The 25,087-nt window shown below is 35.8% G+C and overlaps 2 protein-coding genes and 1 long non-coding RNA gene across 5 annotated transcripts in view; 1 reads left to right on the forward strand and 2 right to left on the reverse strand.

Annotated features, from left to right (window-relative positions):
- Nucleotides 1-444: 444 nt before the first annotated feature.
- LOC128025645 (regulator of G-protein signaling 9) lies at nucleotides 445-8,604 on the reverse strand. Its single transcript, XM_052612136.1, has 10 exons — nucleotides 8,535-8,604; nucleotides 8,265-8,370; nucleotides 8,071-8,122; nucleotides 7,819-7,877; nucleotides 7,575-7,651; nucleotides 5,538-5,619; nucleotides 5,290-5,320; nucleotides 4,518-4,522; nucleotides 1,189-1,592; nucleotides 445-1,113 (listed from the first exon to the last, which is right to left on the reverse strand). The coding sequence occupies exons 1-10, from the start codon at nucleotides 8,567-8,569 to the stop codon at nucleotides 957-959; spliced, it is 1,008 nt and encodes a 335-aa protein (XP_052468096.1). The 5' UTR covers nucleotides 8,570-8,604; the 3' UTR covers nucleotides 445-956.
- A 4,824-nt stretch (nucleotides 8,605-13,428) lies between these two features.
- The window catches only part of LOC128025210 (guanine nucleotide-binding protein subunit alpha-13), a 56,186-nt gene continuing 44,527 nt past the window's right edge, over nucleotides 13,429-25,087 (forward strand). The window contains exons 1-3 of one of the 3 annotated variants that reach the window (XM_052611331.1): nucleotides 13,429-13,749; nucleotides 15,743-15,898; nucleotides 22,930-23,156. In XM_052611331.1, the coding sequence (XP_052467291.1) occupies nucleotides 13,473-13,749; nucleotides 15,743-15,898; nucleotides 22,930-23,156 (660 nt within the window). In that variant the 5' untranslated portion in view covers nucleotides 13,429-13,472. The remainder of the gene's footprint in view (nucleotides 13,750-15,742; nucleotides 15,899-22,929; nucleotides 23,157-25,087) is intronic. The other 2 variants (XM_052611333.1, XM_052611332.1) reach the window with 2 other exon arrangements.
- LOC128025220 (uncharacterized) lies at nucleotides 15,096-17,410 on the reverse strand. Its single transcript, XR_008186115.1, has 3 exons — nucleotides 17,351-17,410; nucleotides 17,043-17,069; nucleotides 15,096-16,640 (listed from the first exon to the last, which is right to left on the reverse strand). It is a non-coding gene; the product is annotated as an uncharacterized LOC128025220 (long non-coding RNA).

The following is a 25,087-nucleotide window of genomic DNA, read 5'->3' on the forward strand; positions in this document are numbered from 1 at the left end:
AAAACCACGCTCTGCAGATAAAGATATATGACTGAAAAACGTGTATTCATTGCCCTGTAAATATCAGGAAACATAAAATAAAAATATAATAAAATGGAAAACAAAATAACTTTATATTAAATTAATAATAAACAACATTAAGCAAACAAACGATAGTAAACATACAGTAATGATAAATACCATTAAATTAAATTAAACAGAGTAGTCAGGTAATAACTTGTGGTCTTGTGCTTGAAAGACCAATGGCGTTGAATAATGCTGCTATGAAAATAAGAAGCTAGGGATAGGTTACATTGTGTTAAAATAAAAGTCCCCATCACTACAGCTGTTTCTCTGTGGGTAATTTTTTTTCCGAAAAGGAACAAATAATATACAATAAAAAATGCCAGTTACACTGGATGCTACATATATGCAGTATATGCACCAATTGCACATCAAAATAACAACCTTTGAATGATTTATTGAGGCACTTACACAGTTTAAACATGAGTCATGAACAAATTCATATTCTGAAGTGAACTGTAAACATTTTAAAGGTTATTCAGACAGCAAATGTGTATCCACATTCTGCTTTACTGCCTCACTAGAATTACTGCTACAAAATTAAATTGATTAAAGCAATTCACATTTATGAATGTTTTGCAGCTATATAAAACAGTGAACAAGCCAAGTAGAAAATCTTTTGTCCGTACCACTAAATAAACGGATGAAAAATCACTTAAAATAAGGCCCCTTCAATCATAAAATAACAGTGACCTCAGAATCCAAATTTATGTATATAAAACCAACATTTAAACATTTTATAACCAAATCATTGGTTACAATAACATGTAAGCACTCCCTAAAACCTCTTACATTAGTACCACAGCATTCTCGGGGTTGTAAGACAAAATATTTATGACACAAGTGTTGTTCAGTGTATTTCCCTCCTCTCTACGGACTCGTCTATGACTCTTCTATCCAGCTCCATCTTTCTTGGTGACAGATTCCCATGGACAAATTATTTCTTTCACACCTCCTCTTGCTGCATTAGGACTGTCATCTTCCTCATCTTCTGAATCAACGGGGTAGATGCGGCATTCAGGTGGGATGTCAACTTTGATTTGAAAAAAACTGTGAAAGCAGTTTGGTTATTTTTCATATATTGTAAAATCGCATCAAAATAAGGCCAAAAATGCATGTACTAACTTTGCAATTCTTCTGGGCTGAGGTTGTGCAAGCGACTCGACTCCAGGCGGCTGTACTTTACCTCCTCCTAAAGCCACAGCACATTTCGGGGATAGGCTGGCAAAGACAGACGGGGCATTGCATCCTCTGCGGAGGAGTCTGCTCAGTGACTTTAGGGCAGGTGGCTGGTTCTCTTCCTCTGATACTGACTCCTCTGCAATAGATGGGAAATGGGAGGAGGAAGGCCATCCATTGCCATCAAACCTCCTCTCAGAGGCTGGAGTGCTGTCATTGGCGACACTGATGGGAGACGAACAGGCAGCACTGTTGGGCAGTGTCATGAGCCCGGGGGAGGAAGTGGACTGCCCTTCACAAACGCCTGTATACACGGCCAGATGAGGAAAAGGTGCTGTGAAGCGGCAGAGCTGTAGGACACAGTTCATGCAAAGTATGTATTAGTATTAAATACTGTTTATGTTGAGCACCCTGCAATCAGGAGTAGAAAATATAGATCTTGCTGATTCATTCAATATAATGTATTCCCGGTAGGAAGCCCATCTAACAAATAAAGGAATCATTATGAGGGATTTTGAATTTGATGATCAGGGTAAATTGTACCGATTTTTTTTTTTCTTCTGGGAAACATGTAAGTATCTTCTGTAGCTTCTGAAGGGCAGTACTAAATTAAATATTTATATACTTTATATATATACCATCTACTGCAAATAAAGTAACTGCATTAGTATGAGAGGAACACAAGCATGACATCTAGTGATCACGATACTTGAGAGATTTTTCAGGAAATATTTTCAAGACAGTTTTGGCATAAATTTGCAGACATTTGGTTTTACACTATCAGAATTTTTTATTTATTTATTTTTTACAAAAGCTGTCAATAGGAAGGTAACATTTCATATTAGTGCCTTAAAGGTACCAATTAGGACCTAGTGTAAATGAAATTATTAAGACCTACTGTATATGAAATTATTTTGAACCCTCAGCTTACCTAATTTTGCATTTTGATTAACCTATGTTCAGGATAATATTTTTCGGTAATATATTGAACAGAATGGTTTTTTATTCTTTTCATTTACTCACTCTCATGTTGTTCTAAACCCATACAACTTTATTTCTTCTGTTGTATACAACAGGGAAGGTTTAGCAGAATATTTACATTGCTTGCTTTGATACAGTTAAAGTGTCTGTCAGGCTTCATAAAAGCTGATTTCCGCCCTTCCCCGAGGGTCCATGAGCAGTTCTCCAAAGCTGAAAGTCCAGCACTCCACCCTCATTTTAATAGGGGTCTCAACACTATGAACCAAACACACAATATTTAATCAAATGTTTAATTAAAACAAGCATTAAAAAAAAAAAGAAAAAAGGGATTGTATCTGGCTCACTGGCATGTTGAGAGTCCAATATGTAACATCATCTGTTAACCAGGGGTTGCTCGGGAGGCATGCGTGGAGAAAGGGGTCATGCTCTTTGTATGTTGTTGTGTATTTAACAATTCTGCATACAAAAATTTAAAATAATATTATTTAAATATTATTACAATATGTATTGTATTACATATTGTAATAATATTTAAATAATATTATTTTTTATTTATATATATATATATATATATATATATATATATATATATATATATATATATATATATATATATATATATACAGTACAGACCAAAAGTTTGGAAACATTACTATTTTTAATGTTTTTGAAAGAAGTTTCTTCTGTTCATCAAGCCTGTGTTTATTTGATCAAAAATACAGAAAAAACAGTAATATTGTGAAATATTATTACAACTTAAAATAAAAGTTTTCTATTTGAATACACTTTAAAAAATAATTTATTCCTCTGATGCAAAGCTGAATTTTCAGCATCATTACTCCAGCCTTCAGTGTCACATGTAACGTCCAGTCTATCACATGATCATTTAGAAATCATTCTAATATTCTGATTTATTATGAGTGTTAGAAACAGTTCTGCTGTCTAATATATTTGATGAATAAAAGGTTAAAAAGAACTGCATTTATATATATATATATATATATATATATATATATATATATAAAAAAAATTCTAATAATATATTTTCTTTACTATCACTTTTTAGCAATTTAACACATCCTTGCTGAATAAAAGACCCCAAATTACTGTAGTGTATATTGTTATTACAAAATATTTATATTTTATATTATAAAAACATAGCTTCTTTTTTCTTTTTGTTTTTTTACTTTTTATTCATCAAAGTATCCTAAAAAAGTATCACATGTTCTGAAAAAATATTAAGCAGCAGAACTGTTTCCAACTTTTATAATGAATCATCATATAAGAATGATTTCTAAAGGATCATGTGATAATGATCCTAAAAAATCAGCTTTGCCTCACAGAAATGAATGATAATTTAAAGTAATAAATTTAAAAACAATTATTTTAAATTGTAATAATATATCACAATATTACTTTTTTTTCTGTATTTTTGATCAAATAAATGCAGGTTTGATGAGCAGAAGAAACTTCTTTCAATAACATTAAAAATAGTAATGTTTCCAAACTTTTGGTCTGTATTGTGTGTATATATATATATATATACAGTATATATACAGTACAGACCAAAAGTTTGGACTCACCTTCTCATTCAAAGAGTTTTATTTATTTTCATGACTACGAAAATTGTAGATTCACACTGAAGGCATCAAGGTCTATTTGAGCAAGAAGGAGAGTGATGGGATGCTGCGCCAGATGACCTGGCCTCCACAGTCACCGGACCTGAACCCAATCGAGATGGTTTAGGGGTGAGCTGGAGCACAGACAGAATGCAAAAGGGCCAACAAGTGCTAAGCATCTCTCGGGGAACTCCTTCAAGACTGTTGGAAGACCATTTCAGGTGACTACCTCTTGAAGCTCATCAAGAGAAAGCCAAGAGTGTGCAAAGCAGTAATCAAAGCAAAAGGTGGCTACTTTGAAGAACCTACAATAAGACATATTTTCAGTTGTTTCACACTTTTTTGTTATGTATATAATCCCATATATAATTCCACATGTGTTAATTCATTTTTCTGATGCCTTCAGTGTGAATCTACAATTTTCATAGTCATGAAAATAAAGAAAACTCTTTGAATGAGAAGGTGAGTCCAAACTTTTGGTCTGTACTGTATACATATATATATATATATATATATATATATATATATATATATATATGTAGAACATTTTCATTTTTAAAAATACAGGATTCTACATATATAGTCATAACTGGAATTGTTACAGTATATCAGATGTCTTCAGATGACTTCACCCTAGACTTCACCCTAGGTCTCATGATACACTGCTGAGTGAACATAGCCTGCAAGAAATCACAATGATTCATTGGTCAAAAACAAAAACAAAAAATCTTATTTAATCATTGCATCTTGCATCTTAATATTTGTGCTAGTCAAAGTTTTTTGATACTTACAATTCTTCTGTAGTAGTCAGATGTTTTTTTTTTTTCTGTAAAACGATTTTAGAAACAGTTTAAGTAAATAAAGAAGGTGGCGACTCACACCAAAGGACAGTGTTGAAAGCAAAAGATTGACATTTGAGCATGTTTGCGTTATGAGTCTCTGTGAATGTGGACCCTTTGCGGACTTGCAATGTCATTTTTTAAAAACATGCACTCGTATTTCTATTACACAGAGACCAATTTTATGATCCATTTAATGTGTGCTTTCATTTTGAAGTTATTTGCTGATTCTTATTGTGTGTGTCCACAGATAAGTTTAGGAATCAAATCTGTAGGAGAGAAAGAAAGGGTGTAAGACAAACCTATTTCATTGAATACAATCAGACCTTTGAATTGGCAAACAGTGAGATTATGAATATCATTTATATCATTTAAATCTAATTGGATATAAGCTGACATTCTAGAAATATGCTTGATAAGCCCCAGCTCAACAGCCTCTCATCACAATTATAATCTCAGCAGTAATATCTGTTAATGTTGTTTATACAGATCTGCTCTTCTGTATTTTGAAGGCCTAGTTGTCAACATTGTGAAATTTCTTTAAAAAGTCCTGGACCTATTTTTTTTTTTTAATCTCTTTAGAAGTTACAATAATTTTTCAGACATACCTTTACCTCCTCCATATTGGCATCGACCATCCTGTCATGAGTAGAAATAGCACAGTTATTATAGCAATAGCAATTAAATAATAGCAAACTTTATTTAAAAGGAGCCTGAGCGCAGATTCAGGGAAATAGCAAAACATTAAAAATTCCAGAATAAAATTTCACTTCCAGGATAAAACAAGTCACTTTAATTGTTACTATATATGTTACTTTAATTATATACCATATATACTCCATCAAATGTTTCTCACCGGTGGCCGATGTACAACCCAGTAGGCCCGCTCCTGACAGTCAAAAACCACCCGGTCTGGCTTTTTCCTCTCCTTACCTGCCCTACACAAAAAAGCAATGTGTCTTTTATTTGCTGAAACAAAAATAAAATATACACTACTTAGCCAAAAAAAGTTGCAGTTTGTTAAAGGGTTGGTTGACTGTTTTTATTTTTTTCTAGGCTTGATTATGTTTATTGAGTGCAGTCTAACATGTCTCAATGCTTTGTTCTTTAAAAAACAATTTTTTTTCACATAATTTACCTTTATTCCACACCGATCTGTCCCTTCTCTGACAAACATCTATATTTTTTCCTGTTATTATGAAGCCCCTCCCTCAGAAATACGCGATGGGCTGAGATTGGTCAGCTGGCTCAGTGTGTTGTGATTCACTAAACCGCCTCGAGCGTGTCTGAATATCCCGCCCCTCCCTCAAGCTGAGAATGTGCTCTGGTTGTATTGTAAACAATGATGTCCTCTATATTGCTTATCAGTTTGAGCACGACTGAGACACAGAAAATAATAATGAAGAGGATTACACAGAAGCTGAGCAAGCATGGCCCTTAAAGGTATATTTATTTGTTGTGGTCTCATACTTTTAGATAGCTGTTGTTTGTAAATGCTACTACTTCTGTTAGCTTTTAATATACGGTTTTATTCAGATTAGGAGCTCTATTTTAACAATCTAAACGCAAAGTGTAAAGTGCACGGCGCAGGTGCACTCAGGGCATGTCTAAATCCACTTGCTATTTTAACAACGGAAAAACGGTTGGCGTACCTGGGCGCATGGTCTAAACAGGTTGTCCCTATTCTCTTGATGAGTAATGGGCGTTTTTGGGCGTAACGTGCAATAAACCAATCAGATTCTCATTTTCCATTCCCTTCAAGAGCCAGTTGCGCTCGTGCCATGACGGATTTGCTATTTACACGGCAGAATTTGGCAAGCGCAAAGACAGATTTTCCGGACTATAAGTCACACTTTTTTTCATAGTTTGGCTGGTCCTGCATCTTATAGTCAGGTGCGACTTATTTATCAAAATGAATTTGACATGAACCAATGCATTTGATTACTAAACGATGTGGCGCTGGATGGGAAAATGGTTAGAAAATTGGTTTTGAAACTTGTGAATCCATTAGAATTGTTAGAAGACAGAATCGCAATTCATATATTAACAGATTTTTACGTGCACCCCTAGTTTTCTATTCCTAAAGCAGCACAACATGGCCACGCCCCCTTTTTTTGCGTGTTCCCAGGGGAGTGAGTTATCTGGGTTCGTGACGTAACAGACCCGCGAAGAAGCTCGTTGTAGTTCCTTACCACCCGTTTTTGTAGGCATTAAACTGCCAGAATTTTAATATTTCTGTCTGCATTGAACTTTCAACATTGCAACTTTGCAGATATTGTTTATGCTCAAAACAGCAAAATTACAAATTACAAGTGAAATCGCAATAAACCACCCCTTTAAATAAGCATACTGAAGGGTCTAGTATTGGATTATTATTGCAGAGTCATATGTTACTGGCACGTTATATGTTCGGCAACAATTCTTTTAACCCTGATTGATGCAGTGTGTAGCTTTTCATAAATAAATACCAACGTAAATAAGTACCCATGCCATGTACATGTTCTAGGATGACAATGACAAGGTTAACTGGGCTCAAATTATGAAAGAATGATTCAGAGAGCATGAGAAATAATTTTCACACACACATTGGTCACCAGATCCTTTTGAAAGTCATGTGGATGTGATGGAGTCCGCTTTAAAGAAGTTAGTACAAGATGTTGTAATGTTGCATAAGGTTGTTGGAGTAATGCCACCATGAATACAGACTGAAATCAAACCTAAAAGCTTTCAAATGAAATATTAGAGTTTTCTCTTTTTTTTCGCCAGGCAGTGTATTTTGACACAAAAGCAAGAAAAACATTGGGTCTCATTCATTAACCTATGTACACATGGATTGAATGAGCCAGGATAAATCATAAATATTCTGCAATATCTGAAGTAAAGTGTGACCCACTTGAACTGCTCTTTAGCCTGCATTACAATAAAATCCCACTTGTGATTCATCCATTTGTAAAGATTGTTGTACTGTTCCTGTGTAAAGAAACACACAAATTTGATGTCTTTATTAATTCCTAAGTCTAGTAATTTATCATAAAATGTATTATAGTGAGTTCCTCTTCTTCTGCATTACAACACAGGATTTCAGAGGAATTGATATACATCATGTATATTTAATATATATTTAATAGCTCCATTACCTGTTCATAGAGCTCCAATATCCCTTTCTTGCATATATTTCTCTTTGCCAAATAAATAGCTGGAAATACACAAATAAACATCTGAGCTTCCCAGTAAAAGCCAAATTAAAGATGTGATATGACTTAACATGAAAGTATTGTATCATGTTCTTTATCTCAGACAGCTGATTGAAGAATAATGGATAACCTCATTGTGAATTATTGCTACGACAACCTAGTAGCATGCATGAAAAATGAAAGATGATTACATACCATAGTCTGTGGCTTCCACTGGCCACTGCTGCGCAGGCCAAAAACATGGGGTCTGGAAGAAGAAATGTATGGAAGTAGAAATGGAAAAGATTAGTAGAAAGAATATGGAAGGAAGAACTCTCGTATGCTCACCAAGGCTGCGTTTATTTGATCAATAACTTTAAAAATTTAAAAGAAAAAAAAGGTATAGTTACCTGAAAGCGATACAGGGATGTGTCTGGTTTAAGAATGAGTCTCTTATGATCTTGTAGTGGATAGATGTACCTGAAAGCCACCATCATGTCCCCATAACTCGGGCTTCTAAACATTTAGAATGAGAAAGTTACTAAATGAACCGAAGCAAGACCCAAATCAACAGTACAGCATCCAACATTAAACTGCATAGCACTACAATATATTTCTAAAAGCATATCTGTTTATACATATATTATATTTACTAAACAAAAACGATGTACTTGACTTACCTGTAGCATCTATTCTGAATCGATTCACAATCCATGCAACAATATCTTCCCCTGAAAGAACAATATACTGTATGCAATAAATATGTTAAAACATAAAATAAAACATTTCAGAGCAAAAAATACCTTTTTAGTGGAAAGCTGGCCTTCAGACTGAATGTGCCCACCAGGAGCCATCAGCAAAGCACACACACCACGAGAAAGAAGCACAGTTATTATAGATCACCAAAACTAAAACCATTAAAAAAAAAAAAAAAAAAAACATTTTTGTTACTTGAAATAAAGTAAATATGACTTAATTATTTAATCTAATTGCCAAGGAATCATTTTTCATTTTCATTTAGTGATGTACTATACTGAAATAACAAAAAAAGAAATATAAAAATTAATTTCTTCGCTTCGAGTGTCACTTAGCGGAACTACAAAAATAAAGCCTGTTTTTAAACGATGCTCCTTTTGTGCGTTAAGCCCCCAAACATCACAAACACCGCTCCAATGGGTCTATAAAAGTGAAGGCATGTTTTAACAGATAAAACAGGCTATTTCCAGTAAAGGTTCCAACATAATAGAAATACTTTTAACTAGAAGTTTATCAAGAAGAAACTGCAGGTTTATCCCAAACATTTCATCAAGTTCCTCCATCTTTGTAAAAACACTGCCAGTGTTTACGCTTGTTTTACCCCATTGTAAGTCTCTGTGTATTTAGACAAGTCTTCAAATTTCAGCTTTGAATTCCACAGAAGATTAGACCACTTTAATTATTGGTTGATCAGGCTTTGAAGAGACTTTCAACCAGTACTATAACGAAAAATGTTTATGAAAGTGGCAGAGAACTTGAGTAAAAATGGAAGCAGAGAATAATTGGTACATAATTTATGTATAATTTGTACATTTATAATTTAGATTTATTAATTTAGCAGGCTTTTAAGTGAGAAATCTATAAAGCGTATTTAAAGCAATTTAAAACACAATTTGGAGTGTTACAAGCTCTTGGTGCACAAAGAAGATCTGTAAAGTTGCAAAGACTAAAGTCTCGATTCCAAAGAGATATTCTTTATGAAAGTTAAGACTCTGCCACGTCCCCAAAATGGCTCATAAAAAAAAAACACCACCCCCCACATCTACGTCACTATGTGGAAATATTTGCGCAATGCCGCCCAAATGTTCACACGAAGAAAGAAGGCGTGTTTCAGAAACTGTAGTTAGTGTTGAAGAAGCCATGTCAGAGAGACGCTGTGTGTATCTAGATGAAAGCAAAAGCAGTTTATTTAACCTTCCGAAAGAGGATGCATTTAGGAATCTTTAAGATTACTTACAACAGAACAGCAAGGCATTTTATGGACGACTGTTTTGTGAACCTAGGAGAGGTCATTCTGACTTTGTAACACAATCTGGCACTTCTGAATCAGCTACTGTAAGTATATTTTGTTATTAGGTCAGTTGGCCAATCAGAGCAGACTGCACTTGTCAGAAGGAGGGAATTTGTAGAAAACAACATGTTTGAGAGAGGCGGGGCATAGAGGACCTACAATAATGTATCAAACTATGACTGGTTACACCACTGTGTGTCCCGCTGAGGCTCTCGTGATAAGAGACTAATGAGAAGATCTCTGCAGGGGTGAATCTGAGTGGCTTCATTAGTGCCTGCTAGCCTGAGGAGCATACCAGATCATTTCAATGAATTTTTAAATAAAAACCTAAGGTCTCGTTCCACTATATAAATTATATCAAAACGGCTGAGAATAATCCAAGGCTCCAATTAGGTTTAAGCAATCACAAATCTAAGTTAATCATAAGTCGTATGTCATATGTAGCTGGATGACAGCATTAAGACCAATGGTGGAGATTACAAGAGCTCTCCTCCCTGAAACCATGCGGCTCGAGGAGAGAGTCACTGCAACCAGCTACTAAGAGGTTGTCATGACAATAGATTCTTCAGTGTCAGACCCACATAAGCAGACTCTAAATGCATGAACCACACGAAGAGTAATCCAACCACAGACATCAATACAATTGAGCAAGTGAGCCTACTATCTTTAATTGCAAACGCTGTGTCTTACATCTCATTTTTCATCAGCTTGAATCCTGTAAATATTCCTTCTTGAGGAATCCGATCAGCTATTGTAAAAAAGCAGCTAAATCTGATGATCTCACCTGTTATAGCATGTGGGATGGTGGTGATTACAAACCTTTGGGTCTGAGATTACACTCCACTTTTGGGGTCCTGCATCTCCAACACCACGCTTTCCACCTGGCATGCAAAAAAAGAGCAATGAACTGTAGATATGTACAATAATAAAAACATCTCTTTTTTATACCTTATGTGCATCCTGTGTGCACATCTCACTAAATTATTCCACCGTGAAGTCAGCCCTGTTGGTTTATGGTCTGAAGGGGCTGCAACTGACCTCTTTGAAATATACTCAGTGATTGATTTCTGACTCAACTGTTTGAAGTTTTTCTTGCTTTGTCAGGGTCTCTGGCTTTTGAAGGTTGTTTGTGAACTGATGCTGAATCCTGGTCTGGATCACAGAAAGCTCTTGGCCGAGTTATTGGGTCATTACTATCTGTGCATTGGCAAAGAGCAAAGTAATGCACTAATAAAACATATTCTAGTGGAACACACTGCTTTCTAGTGGAAGCATACAGTTTGAAGTATCATAGTGATAAAAGAGGGACTGCATTATATGAAAGGCTGATGGCAAAGCTAGACTAATACCATTAGCACACAGGGACCTTATCTGAGATTAAGCTGCTAATACACAATTAACACTTATTAACACCACTGAAAAAGAGCCCCACAGCATGAGGCTGCTACCAACACACTTTACTTTTGGGATGCTACTTGTGCAGGTGATGAGCAGAGCTGGTTTCCTTCAAACATGATGCTTAGAATTGAGGAAATGTGTTTCTCATAGTCTAGGGGTCCTTTAGGAGCTTTTTTTTTTTTTTTCCAAATCTAAGTTGCAGTGATGGATTCAACTCTAGTTGAGCTCCATGATCATATGTGGAGAAAGGAGAAATCTACAGAAGGACTTCTGTAGATTTCTCCTTTCTCCACATATGATCATGGAGCTCAACTAGAGTCACCATCAGGCAGAGATGCTCACAAGTCTCTGAGCTAGAGTCCAAGTCAAGTCTCAAGTCTCTGAGCTAGAGTCCAAGTCAAGTCTCAAGTCTCTGAGCTAGAGTCCAAGTCAAGTCTCAAGTCTCTTTATTATATTAAGTCTCTGGTTATAATATATGTTGCATCACGTACAGCGACCCATCCAAGCTGCTTAGAACACTGCATAGCTATATATAAGGAATTCAAAGCATGTAATATGTTATTATGACAACTCTATCTATTAGCATACAATATCAACTTTGATTTTGGTATATAATCAGTGTAAACAGGCTATTGTAACATGACAAAAACACCAAGAATGCTTTACTTTTAAGTTAATATCTGTATTTATGCATTTATGGATTCAGTAATGGCCTTCTGTCTGTCCTGGCTGTAGCTGCACACCTCTTGTCTGGCTTAAGAATGAACAAAGCTACGCTGACTTATGTTATTCATACAATACCTACTCACAAATAAACATCAAAAACAAAGCCGGCTGCAATGAATTTCTGGGCAAAACAGATTTTACTACAAACACTTCCACACAAGAACATTGTTATCACACAAGAAAATTTTGATAGAGAACCAAAAATATTTAAAGTAGATAAAATTAGAATAAATAAAATGGAAATGTCTACATACTATTACTACTGTAAACTTTGCAAATAGGACATCAGCCCCTTCAAGTCAATGAACAATAACAAAGTGGGCTGCAATGAATATCTGTGCAAAACGTCATGGCTCCGCTCCTACCCAATGACAGAGGCACGCAGGTTTTTTTTCCACTGGAGTACTCACGTGAAGGATGCGTGCACAACTAATAACTAATATCATCACGCTATAAATGGTTGGCCTGCGCTGGGTGCGCCCCTCCCCCTATAACTGTTCTGTCTCGCGGAGGAGCTCATTTGTGTGCATCTGTGTGAAACACGCGCTCTGAAACACGCATAGGAAAAAAGAGCGACAGAAAGAACGGCTCCCCTCCAGCCGTGACTCGGCTCCCATCGTTCATGTTTATGAGCCGTTCAAAAGAATCGGTTCGTTCGCGAACGTCACAACTCTAACAGCGAGCTCATCTGACGTTTACTAAAAATTAACATTGTTCACGAGTCCCGGAGCTCGAGTCCGAGTCGAGTCTGAAGTCTTTCGAGGACGAGTCTCAAGTCGAGTCTGAAGTCACTGTTTGTGCGACTTAAGTCGCACTCGAGTCCGAGTCTCAAACTCGAGTCCCCATCTCTGCCATCAGGTTCTAGGTCGCCACTCAGACCAAAACACTTCTCAATTGCTCTGTTTGGCCAGAAGGCCAGCTCAATGAAGATTCCTGGTTGTTTCAAACTTTTTCCATTAAGGGTAACAGAGACTACATGCTTCTGTGACCCTTCTATGAAGCAGAATGCTTTACTGAACTCTTCTCCAGATGTGTGGCTTGATGCAAACCTGTTTCTGAGCTGTTGTTTTGACCTCTGGGCTTGGTTTTTGCTCTGATATGCATTATTAGCTGTTAGACCTATTATTTAGACATGTGTGCCTTTCCAAATCATACTTATTCAAATGATTTTGCCAAAGGTTAACATCACTCGAAGTGTTGTAACATCTATAAGCAATATGCTCCTGAGGTAAATTCCAACTGTCCAAGATAAGTGTATGATTATTTATGCAATGAAATCATTTAATTTTTTTTTCTTTTTTTTAAAGAGATTTGCAAAGTTGTTAAAATGTATGTATGGAGTGTAGACTGGTGTGTAAACCACACCCGTGGTATCCGCCTGTTTGTAAAGAACACGTGAACGCGCCTCGCGCGGCAGTGCTTTATCCATAAAGTCGTTACTACAAAGATGGCGGATTTCCTGCTCTCCCGGACTATAGTTTGTATTCACAATTGTCTTCTCTCCAGCGCCGAAATTGACCAAATCAGAAAGTCTAAGGAGATCGATAAAAGCCTAGAACAAGAGAAGACTTTTGTGAAGAAACTGGTGAAGATCTTGCTGCTAGGAGCAGGCGAAAGTGGCAAGTCAACTTTCCTCAAACAAATGCGCATAATTTATGGGCAGGACTTCGATCAGCGGGCCAAAGAAGAGTACCGGGATACAATCTACAGCAATGTTATCAAAGGTATCACACCAGTATACTGAAATCGATAGAGACACGTTCATTATTAAAAAGGAACACTCGGTGAAATCTCTATTTTATTGTATCGGCAGGTAAATGTGTTTTGTCGACTTCTTTCGCGTAACTAATGCAAACTTTCGATTGCTCGCCCAGCCCATAGACGACGCGTAGGCCAGTGGTTTTAAACGGTGGCTTTGTTGAACACCAGATATAACGTAACATGCTCAAAAAACACGTAGACTTAGAAAACGGACGTTTATAGCCTATGTTCAAGTCTCACATAACACTTTTAGTAAACTTAGCGCCTCTAGAGAAAGTACAGCGCCTACTTTGGTCTGTTAGTTATCTGGATGAGTGATTGTTTTATGACATTATTCTGATATATCTATCTCAACTGTTTCTTTGAGACATAACGTTACCTGACACAACGGTTAACAAACGAAAAAAGGAGGCTACAGAATTTAGGATGGAAAAGTAAGGAGTTATTTTTATTAACCTGTTTATTAGTGCTCGACAAAATACATTTGCCCCCTTAATATTAGTGAACCCTATTAAATACAAACATTTATTTAATATGTATTATATGATATTCACTTAAATGAATGAATTACCGTAAGTATGATGTTTACTAGTTGTAGTTCAGTCATAACATATTACCAGTGTTGGGCAAGCTACCAGTTACTCTACAGTAAATGAAGCTTCACTACACTGAAGCTACCCCCCTGGGAAATGTAGCAAGCTAAGCTACATCAACAGTAGCTTGCTACATCTAAGCTACTTTTAAAATTAAATTTTTATGTTGAACACATTTTATTACAAGTCAATGCTATCTCAGTGCTCAAAACTGTCAGTCAAACAGATACAAGTAGGTATCGCTGCAGCCCGGAGACCTCCAAGTGGGAGGAGCTTTTGCCGCAAGTGGGCTGGACTTCACGGAGAGCTCCAAGTGGGAGGGACTTTTGCCGCTAGTGGGCGGGATTTTACAAATGGGCGGGGTTTAAGCGGAAATTTCACATTGCGTCTTTGCCGGGGTGCGCGCGATGGCATAAAGAAGCGATACTAATGAAAAACAGATTTATTGTTCTTCATTGTAGTTTAAATTTTATTAACAAGGGGTTATATAATTTTGTGACAACTGCAAACATACAAGTATATTAAATTATATTAATTTTATAATTATATCAGTATCAAGAAAATGAATGAGTAATTTAGAGCAATAAAATGTTTACTGTATGTGAATGTTTTTCTTTAATGCAAGTTTGAAATCTGAGGGAGAATTATATTGTTTAGATTGTTACAACCCCCTTGGCTCTAGGTGAAACAACATTACAAAAGGCCACATGTGGATGTACATTTTGCAAATAAACATTTAATTTAAAAAAAGAAAACAAATCTAAATAGTAATACAAGAGTTAATAATAATAAAAAAAAAAACATTCCAAGACTTAAGAGGAAAATATTATTGGTACCAAAGTCCAATTTAAGACACTCATTTCCCCATCTCCTTTTTATCACCAACTCAATCACAGGTAACGCTCCAAACCATTAAAAATTAAAGTTTTATTTGTTATATGACATGCAAAAAGCAGTGAAATGTAGGTCTGGCATACTCTTTTTTGACTGTGCAAAAAAAAAAAGAGAAAATTAAATACAAATAATGAAACAACAGGAAAAAAATACAACGTTTTTTTTTTTTTTTTTTTGGAGATAATTAAATACAAATAATGAAATATTCACAATATACTGTATTACTACACAGATGATTTGTAGAGGTGCTACACAGAAACTGCTACACAGATAATGTGCAGAGATGTACACAATGTGCAGTGAGGATGAAATACCTAGTTAGGTTGTCAAAAAAGCGCAGTGTGCAGAGAGTTATTGGGTAGCCCTAAACAACCAGTCTATAAAGTTCAGTGTGTTTAATGTCCATGTTTAGTAGTCTGATAACATGAGGGAAGAAACTCCTCCTGAGCCTCTCCATCTTTGCCATCAGACTGCAGAAGGGTCTGCCTGACTGTAGCAGATGGGTTGGTGGGGTCTTTAAGGATCTTAACAGCCCTAGATTTACATCTCCTGGTTTGGATGTCTTGCAGAGAGGGGAGAGATGTTCTGGACATGTGCTCAGCTACTCTTTGCAGGGCATTTGAAGGTATTTGAAGATGCTCACTCTCTCCACTGTGGTCCCGTTAATGATGATTGGGGCAGATCCGCTGCTGCCTCAAATAGAAAAGAGTTATTGTAAAATATTATTACAATTTACAATATGTAATGTTTCTACTGCATTTCTGAACAAATAAATGAAGGGCTGGTGAGCATCAGACTTCAAAACCATAACAAAATCTGTCCAACCCCAAAAAGTCCTGTAGAACAGATATTTAAGGAACCTGAGGTTTTAACCTGCTTGCATTTTATCAGCATTGGAACACTTTGCTGCTGCTTTCACTCCAAGGCTATGGATTATATTTTTACTGGAATGAAGTGTCATTAGTCACTAAACATTCAGTCCAATGACATCGTAAAATAATTCACTGTTGACAAGTTAACATTAACTAAAGTACAATGCACATTTATGTAAGACGTCCACAGAATGTAATGTCATTTACATTCCAACATTTGTCCTTTAGGACAGTCTCTGACCATACCCCTGGAGCAATTTTAGGGACAAGCGCTGTTGCAAATGTCCACCTTTAAAGTATGAACATAATTTATCCACACAAAGACCCACATACACACACACATTAGTCAAAAATCTTCAGAAAAAATAAATTACACATCTTGATGCATAGAAAGAACAAAAAAAAGTTTAGAGGAAAGTGATCCTTTGGGTTTGCAGAGAGAGACGGTAACCAGGTCACTGAAATATAACTTTTGGCCACCCAGACTTGAACTTTCTGTAACACAAAGTTTACACATAATGTTTTTGTTTGTTTGTGTTTCCTACAATGTCAAAATTAATTCTACACCTGTTGATATGTAATGCATGGTAGTGGACATATCCTCATATATCCACTCTGTTATGATTATTAAATTGAAAAATGAATTTGGTAATTAAACCAAATGTTTCAATTGCATTACATTATTTGGATTAACGTTACACGTAAAAATAGATAACATTTTAAAATTGTTTTGAAACAATGACCAGCTTTGTTAAAGTCAAGCATTATCAGTTAGGAGTTTTAACTATTATAGAACACTGAACTAAATCTATTAATAGTTATTGATCGCTTAAATATCAGTGCAGTTATAATACATAGGTCTGCATATTTTACGTAACGTTAGTAACAATAGCCTACCTGCTTAAAGTCTTCAGTGTCCGTAATCTGCAGCGTAAATGTATTGCAGAAATATTTAGCACAAAAGGGTAACAGACACAATAAAGATGTAATTTATCTGTGCTGCTAATGCTGTCTTAACGTGCTCTTGGAATAATCGTAAATATGAGTTTTGAAGGTAAAAAATTGCAAATGAATGTCCTCCCATTTTCAAACTTGAATGCAATGAGCTTGTAATCATGATTTAACTACGTCAAGACTAAAACATCAACCGCCAAGATACTGCACTTTTTCGCAACTTGTAATACGTTGTACAAGTCTAAACTTACCCCTTCAAACTCCTCTTTCTTGACGCTGAAAAGCCTTGAGAAGTTGACGTCGTCTTTTTTTTTTTTTTTTTTTTGGTGGTGGTGGGGGGGGGGGGATTCGCAGCGTGCATTAACCCCATGACATTAAATAAACCAATCAAAAGGCTCTGGAGGTTTGTACAGCCCACTTGGAGCTGAAGTCCCACCCATTTGGAGCTGACCCGCCCATTTGGAGCTGGCTCCGACCTCCGTTTATACCTATCTCAACAGATAGGCAGGTGTAATTGTTTAGTTTAATAGTTTTTTGTGTTCCTTATCAATTTGGCAACAAAAACAATCAAAATACAATTAACAATGTGCACACAAGTAAGTGTATGCACCTGTTTCATGGGCATGCTTAATATACTGTAGGCCTTTGCAGAACAAAATGCAAGACCTCCAAACAGTACAAAAAATGGCCAGGCTGGACCCTGATAATTTTTACAAGCATATTCTCTCGGTTATCTCAGTCAGTGTCATGTACTTGTCGAGGTACGGCCACGGCGACTCACTCCTCGGGATTAACTGTTCTCCGACCTCATCCTATGCCATCATTTCATCATTTTTTTTTTGCGTGACTGGCCAAGGAGTGGTACCATCCGGAGCAGAAGGTGGCGGTAATGCATCCTAAAGATGGTTGGTTGCTATCCACCGTAAACATGAACAAGATGAAGTGGCGCCGTCGCGTCACTACTGATCCAGGATCAGCTTCAGAAATGCTTGCGAAAATGTAGCTTGTGTGGAAGCTACCGCGCTACTTGGTAAAAAAAAGAGCTTCTCTACTGAAAAGCTATTTGATTCAGAAAGCAGCGAAGCTACGACCAAGCTACTGAGAAATGTAGTTAAACTGATAGACATATATAGGTAGACGCCCCATCGAACGCTACTGCCTATTGGCACGAACGAGCCGTGGAGCCGCCATCTTGGAACGGTCGCCAGCTCCGCTCAGTGTAACTTGTTTGCCAGGTGAAATGAGCTGTCAGTGCATTAAATTAATCATATCTCACTGAATACCTAACTGATTTTGACGGGGGTTTTTTTGCTGCAAAGGTCATTCATGCAGCTATTATACAGGACACATGATTCAGCGTATTTTAATATTTATAAGAGGCATACAGTGACATATTATATTCTGATATAATATATAAGTGACCAGACGCCCAAAATCTAAATATGTGAGGTAGTATATTTATAAATCACAAACTATAAATACTATAAAGAAGCAGAAATAGATAGTTGCAGTAAAATTGTATAATTTAATAAGTTGAAGAAACAATTTATTATAATTTGTGACATATACACTCTCTCTGGTTCTCTCTCTCTCTCTCTCTCTCACTCACTCACACACACACACTTCTCCCTCCCTCCCTCTCTCTCCATCTCACACACACACACACTCTTCTCCCTCCCTCTCTCTCTCTCTCTCTCTCTCTCTCTCTCTCTATCTCTCTCACACACACTCTTCTCCCTCCCTCTCTCTCACACACACACTCTTCTCCCTCCCTCTCTCTCTCTCTCACACACACACACACACACACTCTTTTCTCTCTCTCTCATACTCTCATACACCCACTAAAACCCCTGAAAGAGGACTGTTTTGCTCAAAATGACTTTTGCTCAAATTAAAAAAAAATGTTCCCTTTGTCCAAATGGTATGAAACCTTCTACGGCTCTCAACACTTTCTAGATCTACAAAAAAAATTTAATTGGAATGATATCTGTTTTTATGTTAGCGTGACAAAATTTGTGACACTCGTGGTTTTGACCCCGCAATCAAAATAAGACTAAATTCATCATCAAACTCAGAAACAATGCAGAACAAATCGACAGAAATGGCACAAATAAAGTGGCACACTTCCACCAATGCAAAAAACATCCACAATGCTAAATTATATTGCTCACAACATGCGTACACACACACATATATAGAGGAATAAATTTTTTGAGACAATAAAAACTGTTCTCTTACCATTTGTCAAATAAAATCATCCAAAATGCAGAACCAACACAAATATAAAGTGGTGACACTGACACCGACAATGTGTACACACACACACACACACACACACTCACTCACTCACTCACACACACACACTTGTGAGGTTATAAAACAACTGCTCTCTTATAATCATTTCATCTGAGATGACCGGATGAAACAAAATAATTTAGCACACACACACACCTGCTCCAACCCCGTCAGAAGTCATGCTGTTTACCATGATTACTGCCTGCAATGCATTGTAATGTAACATCATTGAAAAACTGGGATTTTTTCAGTAAGAAATACTAAAATTTGACAAAAAATATTTTTATTTTTGTTATAATTGTATAATTGTATATATAATTGTGATTTTATAATATTTAGATATGAATCCAACTGAATCCTACGGAAGTTCTAAGCGGCCATGCATTATAATTTTTTTTCCTTTTTGTTTTCTCGTTATAACGACTTAATTTTCTCGTTATCTCGACATAACGAAAGTCGTTTTCTCGTTATAACGACTTATTTTTCTCGTTATCTCGACATAACGAAGTTCGTTTTCTCGTTATAACGACTTATTTTTCTCGTTATCTCGACATAACTAAAGTTTGTTTTCTCGTTACTGTTGCTATAGTAACGAACTCAACTTTGACAGGCATCTGATGGACAACCATGCAGGCGCTCTTACTGTACAACCAGCCTATATTTCAGCAAATTTAGTTTCGCCTAGGTAATAAGGTCTACAATACTGTATATAAATAAAGGCTGATCAATCACTGTTGATTTTTCCAGAGACAGTACAACGAACGTTTTGTTTTTGTAATTAACATGTTTAGCAACACTGCGAAATTAGAGCTGCTTGGATTAAACTCACTTTTCATTTTCCCTTTATTTGAAATAAAATTATATATAATTTGTAATTTGTAGTAGTCATTATATGATGTGGCAGATATCATGTGTGTTACAAGCTTCTGTTTGAAAAGAGCGTCCATGTGTAGGACTGTGTAGTGTGTGTGTGTGTGTAGAAAAAAAATGATTACAACATTATAGAACAAAACTGAATTGAATTAGCCTATGGATTTTACATATACATCACATTTCTCATCAATATGGTTAACAATAAAGATTAGTAATAAGGAAGAGAAGCACATCAGCCTACATCGTTAAATCCCGTCCTACTGTAACGTTAGATAAACATAATACAGTGATGTCAACCTTGGTTTTGATAAGCAGTTATTTTATGACACAGAACGCGTTGGTGAAACTCATGCATCTAGCAGGAACTTAATACACAAAATATTCATATTGATTCAAGCATTTAACATTTATGAATTAATTAAATGTCAGTAATGAAGACTGCACAAATTATAGCGATCATGAGGAAGGTCCGCGTACAGTAAAGTGGATAGTGTACCCTATCAGTTATATTCAGGTCTATAGTGCCACCTGCTGGCGCAGTTTTGTAACTTCTTAGAGAAAATTAAGTCGTTATAACGAGAAAACGAACTTCGTTATGTCGAGAAAACGAACTTCGTTATGTCGAGAAAACGAGAAAATTAAGTCGTTATAACGAGAAAACGAACTTCGTTATGTCGAGATAACGAGAAAATTAAGTCGTTATAACGAGAAAACAAGAAGAAAAAATATTATAATGCATGGCCGCTTAGAACTTCCGTAGAATCCAACTTGTGAAAAGGTATATTTCAGGTAGTCAAATAGCATATAGTGGAGCTCTATAGCCATCTAGTGGTTAAAGTGATTTTTTTTTTTTAACTGCATTTCCCAAAAAAATGGGTATAAATGTTACATTAAATCATTTAAAATTATCCATGTTATCCCCATGAATGAAAGTTAGAAATCTGTGTCTTTTATAAAGTGAATTTTACATAAAATGCTGTTTTTTTTGTAAAAAGCCTATTTAAATATTTATAGAAATTTAGAAGATATCATAAATCCTCCAAAAACTGTACAAATGTTGAGTAAAAACATTAACAAAAAGAGTAAAATTACAATTGTAAAAAAAAAAAAAAAAAAACTTATCTTGTTACAAAATTAAATGTTATTGTCAAAAAACACAAGTGTGGACAGGAAACGAAGACCATCAGAGGGTTAATATACATTACTTCCTTAAATCACGTGCGCAAACACAAATAACAATAGTAGTAATACTAGTAATGTTAAATCTTACTTGTGAAAAGTAATCCCGAGCCGTACTTGCGATGGCCCGCCGATTAAAACAGGAAAATGCTGCACAGTGCTCTGGCATCTTAACTGCTGCTACGCAACGAAACTAGGAGCAAAGAGTAGAAGCTTCTATACTCTTTGCTAGGAGTACGACCGGTTCAAGATGGCGGCCGCAAATCTCGTCGCCCAGCGGCCAATAGGGCGTCTACTTATATGATGTCTATGGTTAAACTAGTAGCTTCGCTGCTTGTAGCGACGCTACTGCCCAACACTGCATATTACATAACTTTTTAATACCATTATTTTAAATTGAGGAAAAATATTCACTATTTTGGGTGCTTTAATTGACATGCATATTAGTATAGTCACTTTATATAATATATTATATAGTATATTTATTAAACTTTATAATAATTTTTTGTATACTGTATAATTGTAGTTACAGAACTCACTGTAGCCCATCTGACCTTATTGACCTCATAAAAAGGGGAAATGTTTCATTTTTGATCATGTTGACAAAATGGCATGGTCTGAGAGTGCATAGTAAAAAAAAAAAGGTATTTAATTTTCTTTTTTTTCTTTTATAGTAACCTGATAAATGCAATATGTGACCCTGGATGACAAAACCAGTCTTAAGTCACTGGGTTATAGTTGTAGCAACAGCCAAAAATACATTGTATGGGTCAAAATTATCTACTTTTCTTTTTATGCCAAAAATCATTAGGGTATTAAGTAAAGATCATGTTCCATGAAGATATTTTGTAAATTTCCTACTGTAAATATATCAAAACTTAATTTTTGATTAGTAATATGCATTGCTAAGAATTAATTTGGACATCTTCAAAGGTGATTTTCTCAGTATTTATTTTTTGTTTTGCACCCTCAGATTCTAGTTGTATCTCGGCCAAGTATTGTCCTATAAATGCATCAATGGAAAGCTTTTTTATTAGGGCTGCACGATTAATCGCATGCAATTGTCATGCGTGTCTCTTTAGTAAAGCTGGTTCTGTGATTAGTACTAAACATCCATCCCCTGCGTCAAATGGAGTGGCACTTAATATACAGAGCCGTAGTTCACTGACAAGCTACACTATCGCGTTCATACTCGCAGATGTATCGCATTTGTTTATAAACGTGATATTGCGTAGCTTGTCAGCGAGCTATGGCTCTGTATATTAAGTGCCGGTCCATTTGAAAGCAGGTGATGGATGTTTAATACTAATCACAGAACCAGCTTTACTAGACACGCATGAACATCGCATGCGATTAATCGTGCAGCCCTATTATTTATTCAGCTTTCAGATGATGTATAAATCTCAATCTCTAAAAATTGACACTTAAGACTGGTTTTGTGGTTCAGGGTCACATGTGTCAATATCTCTAACGGTCTGTTAAGGTGTCCGAGTGCTGGTGGATGCCCGTGAGAAGCTGCACATCCCTTGGGGAGATCCTGAGAATCAGGTTCATGGGGAGACAATGATGGCCTTTGACACCCGCTCATCCATTATGGCCAAAGGGATGGTGGAGACCAAAGTCTTCCTCAACTACCTGCCCTCCATCCGTGCCCTGTGGCAAGACAGTGGTATTCAGAATGCCTACGACAGACGGAGAGAGTTTCAGCTGGTAAATATTAAATGATTGCTCATTATTTATATTTATAGTTGTTCTTAGTCCCTGTGAAGTAAAGTTTTGGATATAGAACACACTCACAGTTTTTCATAAGACTTGTGTCATTTTGTAGGGCTGTAAACTTGAAAGAATGTTGATCTGTTGTTAAAAACAGATTGTATTATGAATCACGAGAGATAAGCACAGTGTACTTGCATAATTACTCCTGTCAAGGCATTAATCATGGTGCTTGTATATTTAGAATGTAATGTGATTATGCTCAAGAAATCAAATGGTTTTGAGCGTAGTATGGACAGTTTTTGTAACCTGAGAGTTATGCACAGGTATGAGTTGAAAACACAAATGAAGTGACTCATGACAATGAGGGCATTCTCTCTGTGCGTGAGTATAGTTTGCATTTCAGTTATGAAGATAAGATTATGCATGTTCAGGGGTAGAACCCTTGTGACTGAGATTAGGATTTAGCTCACATTTTCCAACTAAAATCTCCATTGTTGTACAAATTGTGATTAACATGTTTATCCGTATTTATTTAGTGATAAACATTCATTTTTGGTGACCAAGTCACTTTGTCTACTTAAGGCTGATATGCATTCCCCACAAAGCAAGCCAATAAGAGGCCAACACAGCAGAGCCTCATCTGACTGATTTTGTGTTAGGTAAACATATTTATGAATGAGGCCAGAGTAGGGATGGGCATTTTGGGAAATTTCTCATTTCGATCATCGATAGGTTTCAAAAACGATTAATCGATTAATCGGGGGTGGGGCTTATGCTGTATATAATGAATGTATATAATGAAAAAATATAATTATATAATGAAAAAAATCTAAAGATTGTTATAAAAAATAAAAATAAAAATAAAAAAATAAAAATCTGACATGAAAATCTGTCTATGAAAACATGAACACATGATTAGGACAGGTTAGATAATGATTATGATGAAGTAATGTTATTAATAAAGGAGCAAGAAATATCTGCCTGAGGTGAAGAGTATACCAATAAACGGAAGCTAATTCTATGACACATCCTATGATAAATCAGATAACTGAGATACATATCAGACGTAACATTACAACTTGTATCAGCACAATAGGATGCGAAGTTATGCGTTAGACAGAGAGAGAGCGCGCGAGCTCCCGCTGATGCGTTTTCATGACAGCGTGCTGAAAGATGGGCAAGGACAGATTTTACTATAGATTCCTATAAAGTTCTCATTATAAATGTATGGCAGATTTGTGCTATATTTTCATCTACGTTATTAAGTGTAATAGTTTTAATTTAATTAATATTTTGTATTAAATATTATATTAATATTATTTAACAGCATGGAAATCACTGATTATTGCTAAATAATTGAATGAGATTTAAAATATATTTAAGATAAAAACTATGACAAACAAATAATTTTGATTTTCGTCATCTCTACAAATATAATGTAATAAGGCTACAAATATATCCAGTGCATTTTTGTTTTATAAAGACCATTTAATTATTTGTCTGTGATTTTAAAAATTAACACACAAAGATACTTTCTTTTTTTGCTACTTTATTCAATGGAATTTTTTTTTAACAAAACATTGTCTTCCAGTATAACTTTAGCAGCATATTTTGATCCAGCGGTGAAACGTAGTTTTTAGAAGATAAGAAAAAAGTTCACCAAGTTTAACCAAACAACTATTATAAGTTATAAAACAGAGACCAAATAGCCTAGATATTTTAACTATGGGTAAAACTCAAAACTAAAATAATATTATTTAAAAAAAATGGATATTATATTTACCACGACCGGTGAAACATTCAAATTTCTATTCAAAAACATAAGGCGGTCTACGTGCTCAGATGAGAGCCGAGCGCGCAGCCTGTTTACATTTAGTGGAATAAATTGGCTCCGCTGGAACAGATGTTGCAGGAACAGCCAGGCA

This window comes from Carassius gibelio, chromosome A12, assembly GCF_023724105.1.
Source record: "Carassius gibelio isolate Cgi1373 ecotype wild population from Czech Republic chromosome A12, carGib1.2-hapl.c, whole genome shotgun sequence".
NCBI classification, from domain to species: domain Eukaryota; kingdom Metazoa; phylum Chordata; class Actinopteri; order Cypriniformes; family Cyprinidae; genus Carassius; species Carassius gibelio.

What these genes read in the sequence shown, in the direction of transcription:
- LOC128025645 (XM_052612136.1), bottom strand. Translation starts at nt 8,569, where the DNA reads ATGGATTGTGAATCGATTCAGAATAGATGCTACAG. An exon ending in ATTCAGAATAGATGCTACAG is followed by an intron (nt 8,371 to 8,534) that starts GTAAGTCAAGTA and finishes CTAAATGTTTAG; the next exon opens with AAGCCCGAGTTATGGGGACA. An exon ending in TATTGGAGCTCTATGAACAG is followed by an intron (nt 7,652 to 7,818) that starts GTAATGGAGCTA and finishes TTCTTTACACAG; the next exon opens with GAACAGTACAACAATCTTTA.